Source organism: Micropterus dolomieu, linkage group LG03 (genome assembly GCF_021292245.1).
Source record: "Micropterus dolomieu isolate WLL.071019.BEF.003 ecotype Adirondacks linkage group LG03, ASM2129224v1, whole genome shotgun sequence".
In the NCBI taxonomy this organism is placed as follows: domain Eukaryota; kingdom Metazoa; phylum Chordata; class Actinopteri; order Centrarchiformes; family Centrarchidae; genus Micropterus; species Micropterus dolomieu.
In genome coordinates this window covers 1,382,591-1,393,164 of record NC_060152.1, presented here as the reverse complement: position 1 = coordinate 1,393,164, position 10,574 = coordinate 1,382,591, and the positions used below count along the sequence as shown (strand labels likewise).

At 40.8% G+C, this 10,574-nt stretch overlaps 1 protein-coding gene across 5 annotated transcripts in view; it reads left to right on the top strand.

The window, feature by feature from the left end:
• kiaa0319 (KIAA0319 ortholog) overlaps positions 1 to 10,574 on the top strand; it is a 32,643-nt gene that overhangs the window by 12,452 nt on the left and 9,617 nt on the right. For all 5 annotated transcript variants that reach the window (XM_046043671.1, XM_046043675.1, XM_046043674.1 and 2 more), the window contains 5 exons: positions 7,148 to 7,295; positions 7,409 to 7,557; positions 7,742 to 7,893; positions 8,493 to 8,631; positions 8,731 to 8,890. In XM_046043671.1, the coding sequence (XP_045899627.1) occupies positions 7,148 to 7,295; positions 7,409 to 7,557; positions 7,742 to 7,893; positions 8,493 to 8,631; positions 8,731 to 8,890 (748 nt within the window). The remainder of the gene's footprint in view (positions 1 to 7,147; positions 7,296 to 7,408; positions 7,558 to 7,741; positions 7,894 to 8,492; positions 8,632 to 8,730; positions 8,891 to 10,574) is intronic.

Here is a 10,574-nt window from a genome sequence, read left to right as displayed (position 1 = left end):
CGTGCTGGTGTGTATGGGACTAAAAGTTCAGAAATATAACAAGGCGAGAGACCATGAAGAGCTTTAAAAGTGATCAATAAAATTTTAAAGTCAATTCTAAAACATACTGGGAGCCAGTGTAATGAAGCTAAAATAGGAGTAATGTGGTCATATTTCTTTGTTCTGGTTAAAAGCCTGGCAGCTGAGTTCTGGACAGTCTGGAGTCGATCAATAGATTTTTGGGTTAAACAGGTGAAAAGGCTGTTGCAATAATCCAGGCGTGATGAGATGAAGGCGTGTAAAATGGTCTCGGTGTCCTTAAAAGTTAACATAGATCAAATTTCTGCTATATTTCTAAGTTAAGTCTAAGCTTTGTGGTGTGCTGCTTTACTATTTCATATAAAATTACTATCAAACCAAACACAAAGGTTCTTTGTCACAGGCTTAATGTGATTTACTAGGGAACCAGCAGATGGCAGTATTTGTTTTGCCATCTGCTGAGACCCGATGACCAGGATTTCTGTTTTGTCTGAATTCAGCTGGAGGAAATTATTTGACATCCATTTTTTAACTTCACAAAGGCAGTTGTTAAGTGAACTCAGCATTCCAGGTTCTGTGGATCTGGCGGGCAAGTATATTTGTGTGTCATCAGCATAAATATGAAAAGAAATGCCATGTTTATGGATAATATGTCCAAGGGGAAGCAGATACAAGGAAAACAAAATGGGTCCTAAGACCGACCCCTGAGGCACACCATATTTAACTGGACAGAACGAAGAGACATAGTTGTTTACAGACACGCAAAACTTCCTATTTGACAGGTAGGATGAAAACCATTCTAGGGCAGTACCAGGGATCCCCACACAGTGCCTTAGTCTGTCTAACATGATGTTGTGATCAATGGTGTCAAAAGCAGCGCTAAGGTCCAGGAGTACCTGGTAGGACTGAGCACATGCCTTCATCAGCAGACATTAAAAGGTCATTGGTGACTTTAAGCAGGGCAGTCTCAGTGCTGTGGTACTTCCTAAAACCAGACTGAAACTTTTCAAATAATTTGTTATTTTCCAGTACAGTGAGCAGCTATTTGGACACAATTCTTTCTAAAATCTTTGCAATAAAAGGCAGTTTTGAAATTGGTCTAAAATTATGTGGGAGGGAGGGATCTAAACCAGGTTTCTTTAAAAGTGGGTTCACGCAAGCCGTTTTAAAATAATCAGGGACACAACCAGTAGATAGGGAGCTGTTGAAAACAGAGATCAAATGGGGCCCAACAGAATTTATTACTTTCAGTAAAAACTGTGTAGGTATTACATCAAGTGGGCTGGAGGACACATTTGTGATACTGTTTTTAAAAGCTCAGACAAGTCGATGGGATAAAACTGGTTAAAATTCTCTTGTTGCTGGTGAGGGACCTCTGAGTAAGAGGCTGCTGGGGTAATGGAGGCTCTGATTGACACCACCTTATTGGTAAAATAAGATAAAAACAATTCACTGTCATCATTACTTCCAGCTGAGGCACAAGGAGCGGCTGGGTAAACTGTTTAAGACTGTGGAACCAGCTGATCCACAGTCTTAAACAGAAACCTGGGATTGTGTTTATGTGTAGTAATGAGTTCAGAAAAATAGTGTGTTCTCGCATCCTTAACCATGTTATTGTAGTTAATTAATAAATCCTTCAGACTGAGGTAATGGACTTGGAGACTGGATTTTTTCCATCTGCGCTCTGCTTTCCTGCATTCTCTTTTTAGGCTGCGAATGCTGTCATTTATCCAGGGTTGTTTACTAGCTTTAGACGTAGGCCTAACCTTTAGAGGAGCAGTAATATTTAGTGACAACAAGCAGACATGATTGAAGTGATCGACCAGATTGTTAGTGTTGGAATCAGACAGGTGTTGGCTTTGGCTCTGAAAGAATGTGCAAAACTTTGAAACACTTTGTTCATTAAAGATGCGAGAACACACGACTACAGACTTTTCTTTTGTGCTGCTTTTCCTTCTAGCTGAAGGCAGCAGTGATGATGTCTGCAGCAGGGGAGGGTACATCTAATGTAGGCCTACTCTTAATTTCGCTACATTTTCCATTCATACCTTTTATAACTTAACCAGTCTGTAATCTGCATTTTGCTTCATTAACTGAAATGAGCTCATCCAGGCTGTGTGTGCAGTCACACAGTAAAGCTCTGGTTGGGCGCTTGTCACAGTCACAGAGCTGGGTGGATGCAAACATTTAGAAAATCAGGCAAATATCGCTTTATGTTCTACTAATACAACTGAAATCCAGTGAGCCACACCATGGCACTGGTGACCGTGTTAGAAAGCAGCCTGCGTCGCTCTTTAAAAGGCTGGCAAGTGAAAAACTTTCACTTTCCATTAACATTAAAAGCGTCTTTAGTCTCTGCAGAGCAAATGAAGACTACACACTCTAAGATCTATGTCAGATGATCACTGGTATAGATTGAGATACTGTATATTAAAAGTGTCCTGTTGTTGATCAGAGCATTAGCCTGTTTCTTCTCTTTAATACACATCGGTTACTATTTGTTTTATAACGATGTCCAACGGTGAGTCCATAAACAGAATGTCGCCGGTGAAACTAATCTTTCACTCAGCAGCTACCAGCTGTTATTTATTTTTGAGATGCACAGAGAGAGATATAGAGAGAGAGATGGAAAATTGTCCTGTTGGGTTGTACGCATGACGCACAGCTTCCTCTGTATGCAGGTTTACCTGCTTCAACAAAGAGCTGCTTGTGTTACTGCCACAATAATTATCTGCGTTGTGAAGATTATTTAGATGCTTCAGGAATAATCAGATTGTTTTGGCAGCCTGTGCTACAGCAAAGCAAGAGGTTTGGTTGGCTACATCTCCATAATAAAAGGCACAGGTAACAATAGTTGGCTGGGCAGCAAAAGGGATATTATAAAGTGATCTTATCAACACCTTCATGGAGATTTAAAAAGGAAAATAATTGTAGAAATAGAATTGTAGAAATAGCTAAATTACAGATAATCAACAAGCAAAGCAAATTGCATTCCCTAGAAATAACCATGTTACCTGATGTACAGCAGTTGAAATAGGTTTGTCATTTTAGTTCTTTTACTTTTTATGGGAGTAACTGCACTTTTTCTTGGGTATAGATTTTGAGTACTCTACCCGCCACTGGCCAGCGGCACCAGTACTAGCGTTGACATGGTGAACATGAGACGGGCAGCAGAAATGAGTTCTATAGCAAAACAGAGTCAGAACCATCACAGCAAAAAGCACCAGTTTATGGTAAGCATGATGATATGGATTATTTATTATACTGAAGGGCTCAGCTCAGGTGATTACTTTAGAAGAGTTAGAGAGGGGTTTCTAGTTTTGAAAATATATTGGTTCATAAGGTTATCTACACTGCACTCTACTTGTATAAAATTCTTAAGAATGCAGGAATAAAGTTCTCTAAACACACAGGGCCCCAACAAATACTGTCTGGAGAGTGGACTGACCAGGGACAAACTCCTGGGCCACTTTTTTGCCCCTGTCTCTGACCATCCTTGACCTTAAAAAGTCCTGTATGTGTACATACGTGTCCATAAACAATTTAAAAGTAACAGTGGTCAAAATGTTCACACAGAGACGAGCATCCTGCAGTATTTTAAGAGGAAGAGGACAGAGGTCACAGGAGGAGAAGCAGAAATAACTGAGGAGGATGAGCTTAGAAGTTGTATGGATAGCTAGTAGACATACTGTATAGTTTGTTCTAAAATTCACAGAGTAAAATGACTTTGTTAGGTTAATAGCATGTCATCAGAGTTTGCATTGAAGACAGTTCTGTGTTCACAAACATTTGTCTCTAGATGTGAGCCACCACAGAACAGGGAGAGTCAGGGCCAAGTGAGACTCAGGGAATATCACAGACAAGTGGAACATTAGGAGAACTGAATACATTTGTACTGTGGCGAGCTACATTAACCAGCAGCTGTTCCATGGTTTATATAGTTTGTTTTGTTCAAGTTATATTATTCTCCATCTTCTGTCATTGCAAATACCCACTTTTAGCCACAATAATAAGTACATTCTGTTTTCAAAGGTTTTTAGAAATTGGCATTTAAGTGCTTTATTTAAAAATCAGATTTCAGCTTCTCCCCCAGGTTCAAAGTCGCACCTACGTCCCTAAGTGTTTTCAATTAGATTCCTGTTCCACCTCTTTGTCTCATCTAGTACAGTCCCAAATGAGGTTCTGCTTCTGTCAGAAGGGGAAACTTGCATTAGCACAGACTAACTAAACCTTGACTGAAAGACAGACAGCCTAATTACTGTCTTGTTTTAAAATGATGTGCGCCCATACACGTGTTGACTGGACTGGTCCTCACAGAGGTTGCTGCTGGAATGCGAGGGTTGTGCGCGACGCAGTTATATTTTCCAAACTGCAGTTTATCAACCCTGTTGGCGTTTATAAGTAGGCTAATAAATAGTGAGATGTTTTGAGACGTTTTTATGAATGAAAATAAATCACAAATTTTAGAACTTGAACTTCTTCACTGCATTTGCAGGAATATTTTAATGGGCTACTTAAAAAAATAAACTCATCAAGTTGCCTAGTCTAATGCAACAGACCATTTTTACTCTGATAGCCTATCTTGACCTTTCCTCATGTGGACACATAGGGGCTGTGATCCTGCACAACAAAACATCCCCACACTACCATGGATAGTAGTGGTGCAACGGGTTGCAGAATCTGTGGTATGGATCCCTTCCACACAGTGCAGCACGAAGGTGGACCGCGGATTGATTGCAAAGTTTATGATGATTTATCCTGTTTGACCTCTCAAAATATCCTTTATTCTGGAAATGTCAGAGAACCCAGTTAGATTCTGAATGTGCAGAACTTTGAACATGAGCAGAAAACCTGCTGAAACACAGGAGCTATTAAAGTCCAGGAGTTTGAGGAGGAGATTTAATTTATTATTGATGAGGTAAAAAGGTGCCACATACACATTTAAAGAGGTTACCTCAATCAGTCAGGCCTGCATGTGTGTTGATTCAGCAGTGATGATATTAAAAGTTGATCTACAGGAGAAACATCTGAAAGCAACCCAGAATGCCTGAGAGCTGCTCTGCATTATATTCTGTCACAGTTTTAGATTTTAAATAGTTTTATTATACCTTTATTAAATCAGAGAAACTCTTTTTCCAAGAGTGTCCTGGCCAAGGCAGGCAGTAGTACAATTAATAATCAGTTACAAGGTCATAAAATATCAAAATGTTCTTAAATATTCACCACAATTCAGCAACACCTGAATTTTGTGTGTCCCTTGACATAAATAATTTCCACAATAAATTGGTGCAGAAAAACACCAGAATGCAGGAAATTAAGTGTTTAACACTCAAAATTCGGAGGGAATACTCCCAGACCCCCCTGTTCATACTGTAGCAGTTTTGTTGTTATATTATTGTAATTAGACACATGACATTACAATTTAGCAACATCAAAATGAGAAAGTTAATAGTGTTGTTGTGAGTTTTGTTGTGCCGTATAAGTAGAGGATGTTTCCTGTTGCTTTACTGCTTTACAGACTTAACTTAACCAATGTTTCAAGATCCTAAAAACGCCCCTCGCTCCCACTACGGAATCATTTTATATTGCACCACTGCTCACTCCATGTGTACTGTAAGGAGATGGGGAGCATGTTGAAATACTATATTACGCCTTTATTTAAGATATCAGGGGTAGCGTATTCTGAGAGACAATGATATTTTTAGATATTGCTGACGGTCAGTCACTGTCTCGACTGCATTTCAAGGTTGCACAGATTTATGGGCGTGGAAACAGACCACGCTTGTGGGTCATACGCATGCGCAGAACCGCTAAGTAGCACATCTCGATAGGTAGCATAAATAGACACAACACTGGCACTGAGCTCTGGCAGGCTGCGGTCAGCTGATGTTCTGTGGTGCTGCTGTGTTTTGAACAGAGGAGCTGCAGCACGCCATCTGGAGGGCAAACTATGCAACACTCGTGACCTGAGGGAAGGATCCAACTCTGTTTTTTTTTTAATAGTCATATATCGGCTGTAGTAGCTTATATTGGGCCGATAATATCTGTAAAACGATAAATTGGTCAGGCTCTACTTAGAAACACTAAGTGCTTTCCAGTGTTGGAGTAATTACAGTAATGTATTGCTTTTTGCTGTAACGCAGTAATATAACGCATTAGTTTTTAAAAAAAAACGGTAATATTATACCCATTACAATCTCAGTAACGCGTGTTACAACGCATTTTAACCTGAATTAGTGGTATTTTGTTTTTTTAATAATTCACCATCACCAAGAAACATTTCGGCAGCTGAAAAACAAATCCATGAGTAAAAGAGAAATATTAATTCCTGTTGCTGGAATCCGATGTTTGAGACTGTAGGCAGGGTGCAAACTATGGGGAAGCTCGGCTTCTCTTAACAAGACGGTAGCTCCCTGATGGATCATGTGTAAATAGATTTCTATAGGCTGTGTGTTTGTGCTTTGTTAACGAATTACTTTCCTTATCAGAATCAAAATGCCAGAAGCACGAGTGGCAACAAATTGTAGAAGCATTATTAGCAAAAAACTGTGTCCTCCCTCGATGGGGATCGTCTAAATACGCGAAAACTGCCATTGGCCCACCTCCTGCTGAAAGGCTACTGTAAGCTCGTCCTGACCGAGTGTCGGGAAATTCAAATAATCAGTGACGTTATGCTGCTGTACTTCGTGCGTAAATGCGCACAGCGTCTTTCTTCGCTATTAATCAGAGGTTAATTTTAATGACCAAGACATCAGAATAATGTGTCCTTTTAAATAGTAACATAAAAGTAGTGTAAAGCATTACAATTTAGAGACAGTAATATTGTAATATAACTAATTACTCTCAAATGACAGTAACTAGTAATCTATAATGTAGTACATTTTAGAAGTAATATGCCCAACACTGGTGGTTTCACACTGCCTTATTTTCTGGGAGTATTGCACCATTATGTCGGGACGCGCTCCATACCTTTCATACAGCGCACATTTTGGAGTGGCCTTTTATTGAATGGGGGCAAAAACAAAAGTGTTGTGTTTATAATTTTGTTCAGTGTATTAAAAAATTGTTTAAATGTATATTACTATAATTAAATTTACTGCCCCCTTCTCTCTCCTCTCCCTTTGTTCAGTATCAGAGGTCAGGGGGTCAAACCGTGGCCCTGTGGCCATTGTGGGTCCTGACAGGAAGGTGTTTCTTCCGGTGAGCAGCTTGTCGCTGGACGGCAGCGATAGCACCGGTGACCGTGGCATTGTCAGCTACCACTGGGACGCCGTCAGGTAAGAACACAAACAGTTTCTGTCTGTGTGAACGTTTTAATGAAGATTAAGTTTTTTTCAGATCTCCACAGCACCGACTCACCTGCACGCCTTCTCCGTCTTGTTCTTCCCAGCGGTCCCCCAGGATTAAAGTTGGAGGGAGCGGACCAGGCAGTAGCCACTGCGTCAGGCCTCCGGGTGGGACGCTACACCCTCAGACTGACGGTCTCTGACCAGGAGGGGGCGACAGGCAGCGCCTCGCTGACTGTCAGGGTCCTGGAAGGTGAGACGCTTTACTTTATAGTTCATGCTCCGTTTCCCCTTAAAACATTTGAAGATGTTCCTGTGAGCTCGAGGTAAATGTGTAATTCATCGATAATGAAAATATTGCATGTTTACTGAATCCAGTCCAAAACCAAACTTTAGTCAATCCAGATGTTTTTTTCCTGTCGTCCTTCCTCCTGCAGCCACAAGTCTTCCACCCGTTGCTCACGCCAGCGGCAGCCACACTCTCACTCTACCCAACAACTCTCTAGTCCTCCGGGGCTCCGTGACCGACGGGGACCAGACAGAGGTTCACTACCTATGGGTCAGAGACAGCCAGAGTCCTGCAGCCGGGGTCAGTACAGACCACTGATACAGGAAGTCTGGTCTGAAGGTCAGAACAAGAATTTGATCAGAGAGAGCAGATTAAAGTATGTTGGAATTAGATTATATTAGATTAAAGATATATTAGAGCAGATTACAGTGTGTTACAATAGGATTAGATTAAAGTTATATTAGAGAAGATTAGAGTGTGTTAGAATAAGAATTAAGTTATACTAGAGCAGAGTAGATAATGTTAAAATAGAGTAGATTAAAGTAGATAAGATTATTTAATAAGATTAACTTATTTTACTTTACTAATTTTTAAACAGTTTTATTGATATTTATTTAGGACAGTTTTCATGAAATAATGATTTTATTATCTCATTTTCTGGAATTAACACACAGTAATTTACCATCACAAGAAAATACCTCAGTCTTTGTCTTGGCATAATGGGCCCTAAAAAATCAATAGCAACTATGGCCTCACGTAGCTACGCAGTTTCATTTAATTCCACTGTATTAAATATTTCTAATTAAAGTTCTTCAAAACAAATTAGATTTCATTGAATCCTTAGAATGCAAACACAAAGTCCTGTCTGAGTAAATGTGGATTAAATAAACTGTTTGCAGGACGTGCTGTACGGCTCAGAGACTCAGGCCTCCCTGTACCTGACCAACCTGGTTGAGGGCACCTACCTTTTCCAGCTGAGGGTGACCGACGCTCAGGGGCGCTCCTGCACCGCCACGGCCACCGTGGAGGTCCGACCAGGTAGGACCAGAAGAGAAACTGTGTGCTGAAGGATTCTTATAATGAAAATGTGACCATTACAGAACTAACGTGAAGTGTGTCCCTGCTGTGTCTCTGTAGAGCCAGGTGGTGGGGAGGAGGTGGAGCTGGAGATGCTGGTGCCGGTGTCTCAGGTCAGTGTGGCTCAGAGGGACACAGTGATCCGACAACTTGCTGCTCTGCTCCACGTCCTCGATAGCGACATCCAGGTCCGAGCACTGCAGGGACACTCCCACCTCAGGTAACCTGGTTTACTGGTTAACCTGGTCTACTGACCTCCTGATTCCTCTGTAACGAAGTGACATTACAGTTTGTGTGAACTGTGACATGTTAAAGCAACATTATGTATGATTCTTTTTTTGTGTGATTTGGCACCCCTACTGTTTCAGAGTGTAATTGTAAAACCGCTGTTTACAGCTGTATACGTGCATTTGATTTCTTATGATTAATTTATTATTAAAACTAGCAACTTTTGTAACAGACAAATGTCAAGCAACAACACAAGACACAGAAATATTACAGACTAGCCCAACAGCAAGAAGGCCAGCTCGCTGTCTGTCCTGCAGACTTTTATTTCACGAAGCTCCCGCTAACCTCTGGCAGGCAGCCTCTTGCTCGGTCTCTCTCTTTTTCTCTTCTTACCTTCCTCCGCCAACGTCCTGTTCGTTCTCTTCCCCTCTGCCGTTAGCTAAAGTTCCGTCCATAGTGGATGCTCCTCCAGCAGCAGCATCATGATGCTTGAACCTTGGTTGGCAAGCTAGCCACAGCAACCGACGCAGGAGAGCTTACAGTAACGTGTAATGTAACGTAATGTCTGACAGTGTTAGCTAATAACTTTGCTAACATCAACTCCAGATTTATAGCTAGCAGCTAAACCTCTGCCGTGTTTCTATGTTTCTATGAGACTATGGTGGGTTGACCTTGGACCCCATTTGGCAAAATTAAGAGGCTATCTATGAAGAACTTTGCACTCTTGTAAACAATGTTATGCTCTAATAAACTATTTGATCATAAACCCATTGTATGGCAATAAATGGTGATGAAACAGCAACAAATATCAACAAAATATATTTAATGTTTTTCCAGCAACCCTAAATCAAACATTAGAAAATAGAATAAGTAATTTCCCTAACATTTGTATTGTTGTTGTTTTTAATTTTTAATGAACACATGTAATATGTTTTATACTTTCTGTGAAAATAATACAATTAATCTTATTTCCATCCTGTATAGACGCCTTATTTTGAAAATCAGACGTTGTCACATGTGTGTCCTCGCGCTAAATTCATCGACCCAGTTTGATCAATAATGTTGTATGTGATTCTCGTATACGAAACACTGCACTGTCTGTGAAACCTCTTGCTGATTTTGAGTCGACAACAGCCAAACATCAAGACACAGTGAGCAGCTAATAAGTTATTACTGACTAGTCCAACAGGAAGAAGTCCATCTCGCCATCTGTCTCGCATCCTTTCAGCTCTTTTAGCTCAACAAGTAAAAGCCAGTCTGATATTTACTCTTGTCTGGTCTCTTGCTCAGTCTTTTTTTCTCTTCCTCGCTTCCTCCGACGTCTTTTTCAGTCTCATCGCAGCCTCTGCCATGATATCCATACTAAGAATACCGAGCTAGCTTGCCATAAAGCATTACGCCCATTCTGTGATTTGAATTCAAACAGCGGCTATGGCTTAGGAGGTAGAGCCACACATTTATCAGAAGGTCAGCGGTTCAATCCCCGGCTCCTCCAGGCTGCATGTCGAAGTGTCCGTGGGCAAGATACTGAACCCCGAATTGCTCCTGGTGGCTGTTCTGCCAGTGTATGAATGTGTGTGACTGCAGATGTAGTGTAAAAGCACTTTGAGTGGTCGGAAAGATTAGAAAGGCACTATACAAATATGGAGCATTTACATTTACAAATGCATAGTGGT